This window comes from Hydra vulgaris, chromosome 02 (genome assembly GCF_038396675.1).
Source record: "Hydra vulgaris chromosome 02, alternate assembly HydraT2T_AEP".
NCBI classification, from domain to species: Eukaryota; Metazoa; Cnidaria; class Hydrozoa; order Anthoathecata; family Hydridae; genus Hydra; species Hydra vulgaris.
This window is the reverse complement of record NC_088921.1, coordinates 42334289-42353360: the sequence shown is the minus strand read 5'-3', so window position 1 is coordinate 42353360 and position 19072 is coordinate 42334289. Positions and strand designations below refer to the sequence as shown.

The 19072-nt window shown below is 27.8% G+C and overlaps 1 protein-coding gene across 2 annotated transcripts in view; it reads right to left on the bottom strand.

Moving 5' to 3' along the window:
• LOC124812295 (uncharacterized) overlaps window positions 1-19072 on the bottom strand; it is a 47473-nt gene continuing 28401 nt past the window's right edge. Inside the window, exons 4-7 of one of the 2 annotated variants that reach the window (XM_065790978.1) lie at window positions 6161-6338; window positions 2455-2547; window positions 2182-2262; window positions 1-399 (exon numbers count right to left, since the gene is read on the bottom strand). In XM_065790978.1, the coding sequence (XP_065647050.1) occupies window positions 24-399; window positions 2182-2262; window positions 2455-2547; window positions 6161-6338 (728 nt within the window). In that variant the 3' untranslated portion in view covers window positions 1-23. The remainder of the gene's footprint in view (window positions 400-2181; window positions 2263-2454; window positions 2548-6160; window positions 6339-19072) is intronic. The other variant, XM_065790979.1, reaches the window with a different exon arrangement.

The window sequence follows — 19072 nt, the reverse complement described above, 5'->3', positions numbered from 1 at the left end:
TTTATAAATTAGAATAAATATAATTATAATTCTTTCACTAAATTATTTTCACAATTAATTACCCGATATTCGAATAAACGAAATGATTTTAACAACTTTCCTAAAGGTTTTATCATGTCTAACAATAAATTGCTAAAAGGTAAAGTGGCTTGCCTCATTTCTGAAGTTAAATTCCAAACAAGGACAAATATTGGCTGTATTAACGCATTGAATGAAGCTGAAAACACAGGCTTAATCAACCAATCTCCAATGATATAAATTATTCCTACAATGACCCTTTGGAATATAGAACGGAATAAGAATGCTGTTAGCTCAAGAACAAACAGTAATATGAAGTCAATAAGAATTCGCAGAAAACCAAAAAACTCCTGCCAAATACGCCTACTGTGTAGTTCCATTCTAAAATAAGATTTAAACATTCAGACAAAACATTTTTTTTTAAATTTCGATAACTGAATTGAAGTTTTATAATTAATGTAAAGTAATCCTTTATAAGATATCTTTATAAGACATGTACCAGAAAAAATCTGCGCGGACATTTTAAAGGTTATTTTTTTAACTATTGTATTTCAATATTGAATGTTATATATATTTTGAAAGTACATATATTAATATTCCTAAATTTCACTTAAGAAAGTTTGTGAAGTTTTGTACGTGAGAACGCTTGTACTTTGCGTTTTACACTCGACATCAGCTTTTGCACAGTCTTCGGCTGGACTTTCTTGGTAGCACTAATACATTTATTTTTGAAGTCTTTAATGTTTTTGGCTTATTTTACATTGAACCGTAGTTTTCTTTTGACAAGAGCCCAATATCTTTTGATAGGATGTAGTTCGGGACAATATGGTGTTTTTTAACGAAACCTACTTTATTTTTTCTAAGCCAGTTTTAAGTTGCCCCGGTGTAGTGACATAATGCTAAGTCGGGCCAAAATAATGGGTTACCCGCGTGTGTTCTTAAAAACGGCAAAAGACGTTTCTTGAGGCATTCTCTTATGTATATTTTGGTGTTAATTGTTCCCATAGTCACAAAACAAAAACTTCTTTCACCACATTCACAAATTGCTTGCCAAACAAAGACTTTTTTAGCGAACTTTTGCATTTCAATGCATTTATAATTGGAATTCAGTTTCTTGCGATTAATTGCTGAATAATATTAGTGTCATGGAAGAGATCGGAAATATGCAGCAAAATGAATTTTGTCGTCAATCATCAAACAAGATTTTTTGGCACATAATTTTTTATAGAGCAGCTTTGAACAACGAATTGCGACATTTTCTTGCTTTTCTTCACGACGAGGAACTTTTTTCTTTTTATAAGATTTATAGCCACTATTTCTCTTCACTCTTTGCATAGTGGAAGCACTTGTCTCAAATATATTCGCTAAAGTTCGAACAGAAAACTCCGGTTTTTTGTCTAAGGCATCTTTTACATTTTTACCAAGATCTCGTCTAATACAACATTTTTTTCTTCCACTTCCTGATTTCCTTTTGATTGTACTAGTGTCCTTAAATCGTTTCACAACGCTCTGCACTGTTCTCAAAGCAATCTGCAACTCTTTAGAAATTGTTTTGTTTGATACACCAGGAATTTCAACAAAAAATGCAAAACTTTTTCTCGATACTTAACTTGATTTTATGACATTTCAATTAAAACTAATTGTTTTGATAACAGAGTTGTTTAAATTTTGAATAACACTAATACAATGACATTTTAAAACAATTAGCTATTTAAAATGATGCACGGTTTCCGTAAACACTACATCAGAACACGCGCAGATTTTTTCTAGTACATGCCTTAGAGCAAAGAGTAAGAATTAATTAATATATTCTTTGATAATTTTGAAAGTTGATATTCGTTTTGCTTAAAGATGAAAAGTTTTCTAGAAAAAAAAAACCTTCAAAAATTGATTTTCAACAATTTATTTTAAATACGTAAACTCTTCAAGTTGCAACTTTCAATTATTCTATTAAATATAAAAAGAAACCTTGACTGCTATATATATATTTATTTTTTTAACATAAACTTCATATTAAAACTTTTTAAAAACTGGCAACTGTATAAAAATGAAAATGAAAATGAAAATCAAAAAGACAAATTTACTTAATATTTTACATTTTATGAATAAGTAAAAACTAAAAATAAAACAACAACAACAACAAAAACCTTATAAAAGACATACTTGTCAGCGATTTTTGGCATAAAAGCATCATTGGGGACCAACACAGCATGAAAATCGTAGTTACTTTTTTCATAATAATATCTGAAATTAAAAAATATCAAAAAATTGAAAAATATAAAAGATCATGTAGTATATACATATTTTCCAATAAATATAGTCAAAGTTTGTAAAAGTAACAAAATAATAAATATAGTCAAAGTTTGTAAAAGTAACAAAATAATAAATATAGTCAAAGTTTGTAAAAGTAACAAAATAATAAAGAAAATGCCCAACGTTTTTTGAATGGTTATTGATGTTTTTTCTTTTATTAATTCTTTATTCTGCAATTCGAAATTTTTAACCTCATTGTTTTCTTCTTTTTTAACACTAGAAACAAGATATTTTTTAACACTAGAAACAAGATATTTTTAACACTAGAAACAAGATATTTTTCAGTTAAGGAAAATTATGAGCTATTATTTTATATTTCACGTATAAAGCACATATATTATACATTTTGTGCAATTAAAACATAAAACATACGTGTTCGACTTATAATAATGTTATAATAATTACCATAATACTTATTATAATATCATGATACCATAATACTTATAATACCATGTTATATTTAATTCCATATTTAAAACCATGTGTTCTTACATGAGTGTGTTATTGGCTAGTACTTAATATTATTTCAGACCTTGGCGGCAGTAAATGAGCGCGAGAGCGGAGAAAAGCTTTCCTAAAATGAACACGGTGAGCCAAGCGAGCTGCTCCGCTAAACAGCTTCTTATGAGAGCTTTTGGTTTTTGCATGAGCTATCTGTTTATTTCTTTAAAAAATTGCTTATTAAATAAAAATTTGGTTATACAATTGTTACAAGCGTATGCTTGTAACGTTAATATTACAAGAATATATACATAACAAGTGTCATTCAAGAATATATACATAACAAGTGCTCCGTGAAAATATTATTTAGACGAGCGTTTTCACACTAAACTATCCATTTATTTGTTATTAACATTAATTATTTGATAAAAAAAATTTGACAAAGAGCTAAAAAAGTTTCCACTGCTTATAAGAAAATGTTTTATATTTTCTTATTGCGACAGAATTCAGCCATTTTAAGAATTAGTACAACAATCAAAAATTCCACAATAAAATCATATAGTATATTAAAGTAAATAATATATAAAATATACAATTCATTATATAAAATAAAAATTATTATGCAATAATAAAGTGTAATAATTTTATATTTTATCAGTTAATAAAAAATGTTATTTTGTAAGTTATAAAAATGACTTTGTACTTTTCGTTTTAGTTACAACAATAATCAAACTATTGAAAGAAAAAATTATCCTTTTGCGAGAGCCGTAAATTGCTCCCGTAAAGTATTTTAGGGGAGTGTGGGCGAGAGCTAAAGGCGGGAAGTTAGCTAAAGCTCTCGCTTCCCGCCGAGGCCTGCTATTTTATTGTATTTACTGTAATGATACTTAACAAGAGAGACTAATTGTATCTAGAAACATATGATGCAGCCAGCAATAGATTTGATTCAGAAAAAAGACATGTTGCAGCCAGCAATAAATTTGAGGTAAAACAAAGACATGATGCAGACAGCAATAAAAGATATTGTGGCTATTATGGCGGCTTTTTTTTTAAATAAAAAATAAAACAAGATAATAATAAAAATAATAAAAAATCTTTAAAAGCTTTAAAACTCTATTACGCATTCTAAAAGCTGAGAAAAATTTAAAGTAAAACAAGATATTTTATTTAGCATAGATTTTAATAAAATTAAAAGATGAATATAAAATAATGGAAAGTGTAACATAACAGTAAAAGAAACCCCTATTGTGAATGAAACAAAAATATAGTACATGATATAAATAAAACGCAACTTTTAATTTAAAATATTAATGATAGTTAATTATCATTACTATTTTTTAATATCATTGAGATTTTTTAATTATCATTAAAAAATTTTGATGATATCATCATTATCATTTTTAAAAACAAAACTAAAATATTATTAAAAATAAATTTTTCACCAGCAATTGATTACTTACTAAAGTTTGTTTATTTTCGTGTTATTTTATTGTTTTGTCAATAAGGATAATAGGTGGTTTATTTGTTACTTTTTAACATTTCTGATCAAGGATTATTTTAGTTACATATCATATCATACTAAGTATATACTTAATTTTTATTAAAAATATAAATTTTTATCAAGAATGGACTAAACCACTTTGGGGACTTAAATATTCCTTCTTTTATTTCAGAGAAACTGATTTAAAAAATTCAATTAGTCACAATAAGAATTTTGATGATAAAATACAACATAACCTTTGCTGCTTTTTTTGTGTGGATTATATCAAGTTTTTTGTGTCTTGGCAACTGATGCATATAAAGTTAATAAACCCAAGCTTAAATTGCATTTGGAAACAACTGAATTTACTTGATTTTTAAATGTTAGTTGTTGACCAAAAATCACACTAAGTTACTTAATTGTTTTTTCCGATTTAATGCTCATTTATCAAGGATTTCATCTAGGATTATTTCAAATTTTTCTGGTAATTTTTTACCTAGTGCTGTGAATATAATAAATTGATAGTTGACTGTAAAAATATGATTACCAATGCAACGAAACAGAGTCAACCATATAATTGATTGTGTAGCATTAAACCAAGTGGTTTAATGCTTTGTAATTAATTAAACCAAAAAAAATCCATTTAAAACTGTCAGGGAATTTAAAAATCAAATAGAAGATAGCCATAATTTTAGAGTCAGTGGAAAGTCATTACCTAATTGCTTTATAAGGTTGAATTTAAAAAAGAAGCCTTAAACAAAATGGACATCAAAAACCAATTGATCTTCTGTAAAGATCATCATAAATGGACATTTAAAAAATGTCGGATCTGATGGCAAAAGGTCAGACATTTTAAAAATGAGGAAACATTATGGTACATGGTTGCTTTTTATGGTATTGTGTTGATCCCATTCACAGAACAGAAGGATTTATGAATCAGTTTGGGTATCAGGATATTCTAAAGAATGTAATATTGCTAAGAAATGCCACTAGTCCAGACTTTCCAGCAGGACAAGGATCTCTGGATCCTTTGTCTTGCTGGAAAGTCTGAACTAGTGGCACACTTTGCTGTATGCTCTGACATAGTGTAAAGAGTGTAGAGGTTTGGCCTTTAGAGATTATGAAATGGCTATCACAATTACCAGATTTAAATCATACTGAAAGTCTATGAAAAATTGTCAATGAAAAAACTAAATATGAAATCCATAAAACAAAGATGAATTTAGGAAAATGGTTGAGGGTGCTTGGTATTTCATTTCTATCAAAACTATACACAAGCTGGTAAACTAAGTGATTAAAAATAATGGATATTCAACACATTACTGAACAATACAAGTTAAACCATGGAATTATTAAACTTAATATATAATAAATTTAAATAAAAGCAAAATTTTCTTTCTTTTTTATATTTTATTCCTAATAATTTATTAACTCAAACAAATGAACTTTGAGGAATTTTCAACTTTTCTGGTGGAAAAATAGTTTTTGATAACAGGTTTTGTTTTTAAAAACAAAAAAGATAAGAAACAAGATTACAAAATACTCAATTTTTGAATAAAATAGCTTTATGCCTATTCTTTTGACCAACACTGTAAATGTAGATCAAATGATTAAAATTAACAAGCTCAATCAGCTGCAGTTTAAGTTTGAAATTATAAAATTAAATTGGGTGACCGTATAAGGAGAAAGATATTTCTTAAAAACATGCAAAAATAAACTATAAAAATAATTTTCATCAAATAACAAATATTTATATTATTGTATTTATTAGAATTTCAATACTTGAATATTTAATAAAAATAATAAAGTTATTATTATTTTTATTTTGCATTTAATAACTTTATTATTTTTATTTTAGAAATAAAGTTATTAAATATCATAACAACCAAAACATAAAAATATTTTTACCAATCATTTTCATCTTTTTGCAATTTTTTTTCCAAAATAGCATTATTGTTAACCAATATATTTTCAGTGATATCATCATAATGATTTAAATCAGAGTCAACACATTCAGTTGCAACATAGGATTTTTTTATCTTCGTATGAGGAGTTTTCTTATCTTTTTTCAGAGAAGTGTTATCTGCTTAATACAAAAAAATATGTACTGATGTACTTAACTGAAACATTAAAAAATATATATTATAAAAAAAACTAAAACAATTTAGAATTTAATGAATAATAAACTGAAGCACGCATTCATAAAAAAAATAAAACTGTGAAGTTCTTCACTTTAACAGCTCAATAATAAACCTGTTAAATAATGTAAATGGTGAAAATAGAAAAAATGAATATCTACTTATACTTAATTGATTAAGTTGCTGACATCAAACGAAACAATTGCATTGGCAGCCATGTTGAATGAGGTAACAATATTGCGAAAAATAAATCCTTAAAGAATTTTTGATAATTAAGAAAATTCATAAAAATCATTATGAACCATGCTAAAAAAAATGATATAATTTATGTCATGCATTATTATGGGATTGTTTCATTTTTATGGGAATTTAAACTTGATTTGCAATAAGCTGTTGTTCTATTAAGTTATGCGAAGGAGTGGTAAGGTTAGCTGAACGGGGTTAAGAGAGATTTTATCACATAAAGAAGTGATTATAAAAGAGTTAAGAAAGATTGTATTATGTGAAAAAGAGGTTATGAAAGCTTTAAGATAGATTGTACCACATAGAGAAGTTGTTTTAAATGAGTTAAGAAAGATTGTGTCATGTGAAGAAAAGGTTATAAAAGAATTTTTTAAAATTGAATCATGCAAAGAATAAAAAACAAAGAAAATGTTAAGAATTAAAACTTTTCAACCCCCCTCCCCCTCATCGCTGGCACTGCTTTGCGGTAAAGGGGGAGGAGGTCATAATATAAAATTGTATTGCAGAGTTTAAAACAGCATAAGCTATTATTAAAATTTTTGAAGTTATAATTTAAAGTTTAAAGGGATCCCCCCAAGTACAGTGACAAGTTGTAAGTAAGTTACTGTTATAACAGCTTAAGTTATAATTTAAAGTTTAAGTTGAAGTTATAATGTAATGAGCAAGTTATAATGTAATGAGCAAGTTATAATGTAATGAGCAAGTTATAATGCAATGAGCAAGTTATAATGTAACGAGCAAGTTATAATGTAATGAGCAAGTTATAATGTAATGAGCAAGTTATAATGTAACGAGCAAGTTATAATGTAATGAGCAAGTTATAATGTAATGAGCAAGTTATAATGTAATGAGCAAGTTATAATGTAATGAGCAAGTTATAATGTAATGAGCAAGTTATAATGTAATGAGCAAGTTATAATGTAATGAGCAAGTTATAATGTAATGAGCAAGTTATGATGTAATGAGCAAGTAATGTATTTAATACTATTATATTACTTTTAGTTTTTACTTGACATGACACTTAAAAAAAGTTAAAGTAAAAAAGTATAAGCAAAAACGCAAATATTACAATACTTAATATTTAAGCAATATTTAAACCACTTAAATTAAATTTAGAAAACTATTTAACTATTTATGTTCATGACGATAAAACACATGTTAATTTTAAAGAGTTATTGTAAAAAGCTATGAAATAATACTGAAAAGTTGTTTTGACAATATAAAGAGCTTGTGGTAACCTAAAACAACTTTGTGACACTGTTTTAATGCTCTTTTATACAGTTTATAACATTAATAACATTAAAAGCATTTAAAATAAAAGTAAATAAAATTGTTTTAATTAATAAATTAAAACATTATCGTCATAAAACTTTAAATTTCATATTTGCGCAAAAACGTGCTATATCTATAGACCAAACAAGTAAGATCAAAGCAAAAAAACATCATAAACCATGTTTTTTTATATTTATTGCTTCTTGAGTACTATTAAAAATTCAAGTATAATTAACTTTTTGATTTGAATTTATTTATTGATTATTTCTAATCAGCCAAATTGCAGGTAAAAAAACAAAAAACAAAGCGTAATAAATTAAGTTTATACAATAACTCTGAAGTTTAATTTAGATTTTTTTGGAATATCTTCCTCCATCAAATTTTTAAATATGGTTCTTTGTTCCCTGGTATTCCAGAATTCAAAGGACTTATTTAGAGTTGCTGCTATTTTATCTTATATGTCAGCATTTGAAATTTTGACAATAATTTTTTACCGCTTATCAAACACTGGGCAAAGTTTAGCTTCAATCGGCGGCAAATTTGCATTACTTTGTTGATAAAGTGATTATCCTAATTAATCTTTGATGTTTGTGCCAAAATTAGGGAGAAACAAGTCGGATTGCTTAGTTGACAAACAGACTTAATTTGTTTCGAATGAGAATGGTAAACATGTCATCAATTTTAAATAAATAATGTAGATAATTTTTGCTATACTTTGATATGCTGAAAAGGAGTTTCAAGGCTAATATTTCGACAGTGTCTAATTTATTAAAAAATGTATTATCATTATTACAAATTTCTAAGCCATATGATAAATTCCATACAGGCAGAGACTTGAACAAATGCACTTAATGTCCTCAAATTTTAATTTGGGAGGCACCCAAAATATGGTCGACATTGTTAAAAATGGTCTAAAATAGCCCCTCTTAATAGCTGACAAAATTGAATTCCAGCTTTTATAAGAGCTATGGAGACTGATTGAAAATGAATGTGTTCATTTACATTTGCTGTTTGGAGAGTAGCTATATTTTACATATGGTCATTAATATCCCATAAGAATCCAAGATGCTTCAATTTATTTTTGAGATCTATGGAAGAAACATTAATTTGAATTGTGTTTTTTGCAACTAAACTTTTATCTAAGATAATAAACTTGGTTTTTTCAGTGTGCAAAAACACCAAGTTTTTCAATTGTAGCGATAAAATGGACCTTTGTTGCATGCCTTGAGACAAACAGAAATGTTTTGATTTATGTCCAAAGTATGTTATACTAGCAGTACCTGAGCTGTATAATGATTGTAGTGAGCGAACTACTGATAGCAGTACATTTTTGTTGTAATAAAAATTTTCAAACAAGTTCCAGTTACATCTATCAAAGGCCTGATTTGCATCTAAACTACAGATATATACTGATGAGTTATTATTATAGTAGTTTTTTGTTTCAAAAAAGAAATTGTGCGCAAGTCATATTCAGTTTTTTAACTTTAAATTCAAAATGCGAAGCAAGTTTGAGAAGAAAGTAATGTTATATATTGTTATCTCCGACAGAGGAATTTCAGAGCCATTTTTCAAGGAAAGTGGTCTAGCTGTCAACCAAGAATTTTACAAAAACCAATACTTAACTAAAATTTTAATCCCATTTATTAATAAATACCATTCAGATGATAATTACATATTTTGGCCCAATAAAGCATCGTCACACTATGCAAAAAGTGTTACTGAGTTCCTCCAAAGAGAAAATATTCCTTTTGTACCAAAGAATGTTAACCCCACCAATCTTTCTCAATGTAGGCCAATTGAAGATTTTTTTGGAGAACTAAGTTCTTTATTGTACAAGGGTGGTTGGAAAGCTCAAAATATTTCACAACTCAAGCATAGAATTAAAAAATCCTTGAAAGAAATAGACACAACTGGTGTACAAACAGCTTGCACGAACATTAAAACAAAGTTGCGCAGAGTAACAGACAGGGTTGCAAAAAAACCGGTTTTTTTGAAAAAAACCAAAAACCATGGTTTTTCTTGGTTAAAATTAGGTTTTTATTAAATAATGTCATATTTAGTTATCTTTTTAAATTAAAAAAAAGTATAATGCATTTTATTTGAGTAAACTATATTCTTTATCAATATTAGTGTAATATTTCATCAAAATTATTCAATACATCATTGTTTAATGTTCTATATATAAATACAAGCTTTGCTGCTTTTTCTACCCCCAATTATTTTCTTAACTTAAAATGAACAAGGCCAAAAGTTGAAAAAATTCTTTCGATTTCAGCACTAGAAGCTGGTGCATTTAATAAACCTTCAATATCCATTATGTTACAATCAACAATTTTTAGAGATTTCCACCATTCTAGTGGTGATACATTTTTTAAAACAGATTCACTATACAAATAGCTTTTATGGAATGGAGCAGATTTGGCTTTTAATTTAAATACTATTAGTAACAAATTCTTGAACACTTTATCTGCGAAACTCATGGCAGCTTCATTTTCATTTTCAGAAAGATTACATCCAAAATATCTAGGATCTATTGTGTTTGCCAGGAAATGAGCATCATTGACAGTCTGAAGGTATCTAGATACAATTTTTCTTTTTTCGTTTGTTAAAAATGATAAACTGTTTATCAAATCTTTAAAAATTTCAACAGTGTCACTTATTTTTGTTTGATCTCTTTGCAACTTATCTAGAGCTACTGCAATTGGTTTTAATATTTTAATAAATCTTCTGTGTTTTGCTTTATCTGTATATCACTTACTTTTTTACCAATCATAGGATCTAAGTCTTTATTTCATGGCTACAGTATTACCATTCAATACATTACATTTTTCAACTTCTTCTGCATAAACCCTATCTAATATTTCTCTTCCAATTTGAGTTCTATAAGGTAGAGTGTATCCTGGATAAAGCATATTGATAAATTTTTTATTTTTTATATATAAAATTCTTTGTGTTCAACTGTTCTGAAGCTAGAGTTTGTACTGTATATAAATCTACCAAGTTGCAAATCAAATAAATCTTTCTCTTTGAGGCTTGTTTGTGTGAAAAACTTATCTATTTTCAAATATTTATCTGCTGATGTTGAATTGGGCTGAGACCTTTTCAATTGTTGTTGTGACGTTGATGGTGAGTTACCTTTAAAATGAAATTGCAGTTTATTGAATTATTCTAAGTTAATATGTCTATACGTGATAATTCAAATATATATGTTTACAATTTAGGGAAAGTGTAAAATTTAAAATGGCAATGCAGTAATTCAACTACCTTCAAGAAGTTGTTGATCTTCCATTGACTCCATAATTTCATGCGGTTGTGATTGCTTGCACTTTTTTATATGTTCATGCATCCTTTGAATTTCTTTTCTACACGCATTACAAACTGCTCTACACCCCTTTCATTCTGGAACAGTCACTCGTGTATATTTTAACCAAATCATATCACATTTGCGCCCAGTTTTTTGAGACATTTTTTGTGGTATCAATAAATTATGTTAGAACTACTTATAGTTTTGCTATAATGAAGGAGAAAAAGCCTGTAGAAGAAAACAGATAAATAAGTGTTATTACTAATTTATTACTGCTCTGTTCTATAAGAACACTGAGGATTCTATTCTATGAAAAAACAGAAACAAAAATCATGGATTTAAAAAAAATATCTATATTGAATATTAATTGTATTTGTTAACATAACCCTGTTTTAGTTTTCTGTTGTAAGTTCAAATCTTTTTAAAAAAACATTAATTTGGTTTAAACCAACATTTTTTAAATTGGTTTAAACCATTTGGTTAAAACCATGCAACCCTGGTAACAGATAAAGGACCCTTGTAGAACACCATTAACTTTATTGTATATTTTAAGTTGTCATTAATTATATATCAACCATATAAAATTGTTATGAATAAATTATTTCATCAAAATTAACATTTCTTCTCATTCCGGATTTTTAGTTGTCACCCGTTAGAAAAAAACATCAAAGAATACCTACTACTATTACTACTACCAAATACTATTTCATGTAGAACAGCGGATTTACGAAAAAGAACATTATTTAAAATTAAGATAGCTCCAACAATTCCATTAACAGCTAATTGTGCTAAAACTAGACTAATAAAATATTAATAACTTTCTGTTTTAAATGCTCTTGTTTGTATTCATAATTTAAAATTCCATTTTTATTCATTGCACAACAGACGGAAATATTTCTTGACAGTATATTAGTCACTGTTTGCGTGGCCCTCTTTGCAACTAAAGAAATTCCTCTTCGAAAATTTGAAAGACTAAATCCTATTTCATCAATAAAGAAATATATTGTCGCTCATAGAAGACAAAATGTTCATGAATCATTCTGCGCAATTAGCTATTTCACCAATAATATCTTCAGAATTTCTACTCTCTGGAATATTGTGAACACACTTTAAAGTATAATTAAAACTATCAATGCATCTTGCTATAGAAGAATGACTGATTGAAATAGATTTTTGTTCAAAAAGTCTGTTTAATTTCTTTAAGAGTTATTCCTTAACATGATCAACCCAATTTTTGATTAGTATCTAATTTTTAACTAATTTTTTGTTTCTAGAATCATTTCTTTTAACTGCCATTCTATACACCATTTTTATTTTAGGTTTGTTTAAATTCAAGAATATTTGCAATTTATGGTAAATTTCCATTTAAATAAGATTCAATTATCCTTGAACAGCTTTCATTATTGATTGTTTTATTCGAAAATGGTAAATATTGAAAATGGCATTTTAACTTTTATGAACTCTAATTGTATTGAAGAGACAAATATTTTTGATAATAAAAATATTTTTATTTTCTAGATTAAAAATTATTACATTTATAGTTTGATGACAATTTATTATTGTTGGAATTTTAAAAACGTGGATATTTTTTTTTTTTTGCAATTAAAAATAATTAAACTAGTCAATAAAAATAACGATTATGGGAACTAATAACAATTGTTATGGAAACTTAAAATAGTTAATATCCACATGATTTATTTTATGTATACATTTTACCTATACCCAAAAAATTATTTTTGAAACCACATTTATGATTTCAGTATCCAATTGTAATATTTTAGAAATTAAAAAAATAGCCACATTAATTATTTTATTGGCCCGATCCATTACTATCCAAGTCCAATTTAAGTCCAGTTTAAGTACAACCCATTATTATTTACTAAAAACTTTGATCATAAATATGAAATTTTTTATTTTAAATATAGTGTTTTAATCTGTCAAAATGCAGCAGTGCCAAAATTGAATGCAAGTGACAAAATATACTGATACAATGTAGAAATTGAATGACACAATGTAAAAATGAGGTGATACAATGTTGAAATGAGGTGGGAAACCTTGTAAATTAAAAAGTAATTTATGTTGAATGAATCTCCGCACAAAAGAAGAAATGATCATATTTGTATTTAAAAGATAAATTTAGTGTGACGTACACTTTATGATTTCAAAAAATGCTAAATTAGAAAAGAATAGACAAAAAAAAGCTTATCACAAAAATATTTTTTATTTAAAAAAAACTAATTGAAAAGGTGTGAAAAGCAATCGCAACTAGTGATTGCAACACGCCTAATTCGAGCGCTGAATTATGTTGTTTATTTTTTATTATTGCTAAATTTCAACATACTTTATAAACCATACAATGACGTTACAAATTATCCATTCAACAATGTCTGAAACATTTTACTAAAGAAGTTACCTACTAATTAACAATAACTTAACATTTAAAGCTAACATAAGCCCGCTTCAATATTTTTTTTATTGACATTTTCTATTGATAATATATATATATTGTTATTGTAGACGTTTTTTGGACTCAATTTGTATAAATTTCAAAAATGTATTTTAATACATAAATTTACTAGTGTAAATTTTAAAATTGCAACAGTGCTAGTTTTTTGAAGTCTCTTGAAGCAGTAACTATTGATAATTTTAAAATTGTACTATAATGCATAAAATTAAGCATTGAACTATAGATGAAGGACTTCTATCTTTCCAGCATTGTTAATACCTTTCACTATTGCCTCAATACCTGTTTCAGGTATTCGGTATTGTATTCAAAATGATTACTTATCATTAAAACAGTGGATATAAAAGGTTTTGTCTAGAATTGACTCAAGATAAATCATAGCACTCTACCAAGATCTTATATCTTATTTTTCTTGAGTTAATTGATTGAATCATTAATCTGGATTTTATATCTTGTGTACATCACACCTCATTTAATAGTAGTTCATATGGCATTGACTATGCTTAAAAAATCCTTTGTCAATATTATAATCAATATTTATATTGAACAGTGATCACCATAATATAACCACCCTTATGTAATGGTGGTTGCAAAAAAAACCTTTTTTTTTGGAAAAAAACCAAAAACTGTGGCTTTTTTTCAAAAAACCAAAAAAAACCATGGTTTTTTGGTTTAAACTCCTTTTTTTCAAAAAAGCCATGTCAAACCAACTTTTTCAATAAAAAAAAAAGCATTAATCATTTTACTTGAGTAAATTATATTTTCTATAAACATTACTGCTGTAATTCATCAACCAATGCATCAATATTTTATGTTCTGTATATAAAAACAAGCTTTGCCACTTTTTCTTGCTTGTTTTTCAACTTGGAATGAACTAGCCCAAAAGTTGAAAAAAAAATTTCAATGCCAACACTCGAGGCCAGTGTGTTAAACAAACCTTTAATATCCATGATGCTGCAGTACAAAGATTTTAGAGATTTCCACCATTCTATTGGTAATACATTTCTAAAAATAGATTCACTATACAAATAGCTTTTATCAAATGGAGCAGGTTTGGCTTTTAACTTGAATACTATTGGTAACAAGTTCTTAAATTCTTTATCTGCAAAGGTCATTGCAGCTTCATTTTCATTTTTAGAAAGATTAAATTCAAAATATCTAGAATCTAGTATGTTTGCAAGAAAATAAGCATCACTGACAGTCTGTCATTTTTATTTAAAACAAGGCCTGAAATAGCTAATATTTAAACCTAAAGTAAAAATCAAATAGTAAATACGCATATTAAATGCTTAAGTTTACTATTTGTTATATATAGAAAATAACTATTTGAATATATACATAATATATTATATTATATATAGATATATATATTTTATTATAATATATAAAGATATATGTAATATATTATTATAGGTGTTAATTAGGCATAAATACTGTGATTTTAATTTTGCAAATATTACGCTATTTGTAAATATTGATCAAAATTGTTGGTATTATAAACATTTAATAATTATTAAAAATAAAATTTCATAAATATAGTTACTAAATGTTTAAAATACTTAAAACAATTTTCAATAAATACTTATAAATAAGGAAATATTTGCAACTTGAATGTTTATTAAAATCTTAAATAAAGTAGTTTTTCTAAGCTTAACTAAAGTAGCATATGTTTATGCCCACCGCAAAATTCCTGCATTCAAAGAAATGTCTTTTACAACAAAATACTAAAAACAACTCATAATCTTTGGATAAATCTAAAGGTGAACACAAATGAAGTGATATTTAAAAAACATTGCCACGGCACCTGTTTTAACAGGGTGGGGAGAAGGAGGCTACCAAAAGAACATATTTTCTCCTGCCCCCCCCCCCCACTTATTAAAAAAAAAAGATGGTATCCCCAAATAAAGTTTAAGTTCGTCACTGATATATACACACACACACACACACACACACACACACACACACACACACACACACACACACACATATATATATGTGTGTGTGTGTGTGTGCGTGAGGCTATTCTAGACTGTTTTCAACAGCGCTGACCATATTTGGGCACTGTCCAAATTAAAAATTGAGGACCTTTTTTTTTAAACATTATTTGCAGCAAATATTGTTTTATTCGCGAAAAAACTACTTTTTTTTTAAATTTGTTTTTTAAACTCGCATTTAAAAAACAAATAGGCCAAATAAATAACATACTGTAAATTCAACATCTTTATGATTATAACATCTATATAATTTTAAACAAGTGCATTCACATTTACATTAATGTATTTACATGAAAGATTTAATTCTATTTGTAAATACAACCCTGGTTTACTTTCCTTCTGAAAATTTAAAGTTGTTTAAAAATTAGTTTGGTTTAAATTGATATTTTTTCAATTGGTTTAAAACATGGTTTAAACTTATCAACCCTGGTTCCACCACTGTTTACTTTTGCCATAACATGTTGAAAACGACAAGTTTTTGCTAATTCATATTTTCCTTTTTATTCATTAATTTTTGCTTCTAGGTTTTTCTACCTGTTGCACAGTGTCTTTAGTCTTTCTAATTTCACGGGGAAAAGTTACAGTGCCCTAAAACTCCTAGAAATTTAGTAATTTAAATTTGAATTTAAGCTTTTGATAATATTTGACATTTGAGGTAGTGGCAGATCAAAGACTTTTTGATGTTTTAGATATGATACTTCCAGGCATTATGAAAAATCCAAACTTAAATGTTTATGCTTATGTTAAATTAGGATGCTTTGTAAAAAATCACAGCAATTGAAGCCTGGAAACAAAAACAACCAAAATACCCTAGCCCTTATGCAAAGACAATATAAAACGAGTTAATAAAATATTTTAAACATGTAATGTAGCAAATAAAGAAGCAGTTTCTGAATTTAACGCTGTTGGAATCAATAAAGACATTGTCAAGGTAAATTGTTTCCGTCCTAAAAATGTTAATTCAGTGGATAATAATGATATCTGTAAACCAAGCATAATTCAATTAACTTTAAAAGCTTCATCTGACAGGGTAAGTGTACTATCAAAGGGGCGTCATCACGCAGTGCCAGTTTACAAAAATGTATACGAAGATAGCAAGAGAGGACCGCACAGAATCAGAACAAGCAAACTTCAATGAGCTATACCGAGAAGAAAAAAAAAAAGAGTGACGAATTGAATACACTTAGCCTTCTTGATCAGCCTTTTCACTTTGTAATCCATCGACAACTTAACCGTTTCAAACTCATTCATGTTACAGAATCAGCCGAAGAATTGCGATCTATCTTCACTAATCAATCGACAGTTGATAAAGCTGCTACTGAAGCTTAGGCAAAAGCTGAATCAAATAAAACAATCAAAATAAAAAGTCAAAATATTTTAAATACATACCTCCTAAGTTATCAAATTTAAGAATCTGGTCCACAAATGCAAATTCACTTCAAAACACACTCTACAAACTTGCTGGCCAAATTTGTAATGCAGCCATAGAAAAAATTGAGCCTCATATTATAGTTGTTGCTAAAACAAAATTTGGCCCTGATAATGTTGCATTATTAAGTGGATATCAGCTGTTTTGACAAGATCGGAACAGCTTTCATGCTGGTGGTGGTATTTGTTTATATATAAAAGAATGTATCAATATGCTGGAAGTAAATAACTACAACTCAAATAGTGTTGTTGAACAATTATGGAAAATAATACAAATAGATTGTGATAAAATATTATTTGGGTGCATTTATTGACCACCATGTAGCATAATAGATGTTAATGTTTAATTATGTTAATTGCTTACAACTGCAAACAAAATCGCTTACAATTGCAAACAATCGTTATCGGATCTAGGTTGTTCAAGTATGATTTTCAGTGATTTTAATTATAGTCACATTAGATATATTGATGTGGACATTGGTGAAAGAATGGCAATAATAGCCAACATCGAGGAGACATCTATAGGTGATAAGTTTTTTTTTTTTTTTTTTTTTAATAATTCACCTCCCCAAAGCCGAGAAGGCCACTACAGATGAGGAGGCTACTTGTGGTTATCACCCTCTCTCAACTCTATAACTCCGAAACATGAACCTTGACGAACAAGGCCGCTGCGCGGAGAAACAAGTTGAGCGCGGTACTACTAGGGACATGGTGGGAATCGAACTGATGCAAATCAATCCACCAGTAATTAACCAAAACTTGTTTGGGCAAGCGGATTTTGAGAAAATTTCAAAATATTTTGAATCTCTAAGCTGGAGTAACTTATTTGCTGGTTTATCAGCAAATGATTGCTATGAAATTTTTATTTAAGGATATAATTTAGTATGTGCTTAATATATACAAAACAACTGACTTTAAAATAATTTTGAATCGTGAGCCTTAGATGACAGCTAATGTAAAAACTGTTATTCCACTAAAATGAGACTTCTGGGCCAAATATAACTCTGCTGGGCGATTTGTTCACACCAAACTAAAATTAGAGCATAAAGCAGCTAGTATATCAGTAAAAAAGTTATAAAGAAAGCACTTTTGGAATATGAAGAGACAATTGTTTAAAAAGCAAAACTAATTCCAAAAATACTTCCTACACCCAAAAATAGAAGAAGCGCTAAAGACTCTATACAAGCTTTGAAAAACACTGATGGAATAATCATAACGTAAGGCAAATTAATTTGCAGTGCATTAAGTAACTTCGTTCATTCTGCTTTTGTTGTGGAACGATCAGATGGGCTACCTTATTTTCAAAATCGAACTGAAATACAATGCAATGAAATTCCTGACCAATTTTTTAATCATGAGCATATCAAAAACAGACTAAAAGCAATTGAGCCAAATAAGTCCACTGGATTCCATGACCATCCACGAGTCCTCTCAAATTGTTCTTCAAGTATGACTTTACCTTAGATTATCTATAATCCTTCATTTGGTACTGGTGCTGTGCCCAATAGATGAAAAAAAAAGAGCTAATGTTACTCCAATTTTAAAATGAATGTTAAAGATCTTTCACATGAATTCCTGGAGAAGAAAATAGAAGTAATTATCGGGGAGGTTATCATTAACTTAGTACTGGTGTTGTGATTGATTGATGGAAAAAAGCAACTGTTACTCCAATTTTTAAAAAAGGCTCTAGACTTTTATCTTCAAACTACAGACCAGTCTCCTTAAGATTGATTCATGGAATGTACATGACTTCATGAAATAAGGATCCTTAACATGAATTCCTGGAAAAGTAATGGAAGCAATTATCATGCATCACTGTGAAGCTACTTGTGTCATCTCGAATACTCAACATGGGTTTGTATTTAAAAAATATTGTGTGACTAACTTGTTAGAAACTCTTGACATCATCACAGAGGCTAACACCAAGAATGCCCTGTTGACGTCATTTTTATTGACTTTGAAAAAAGCCTTTGATAC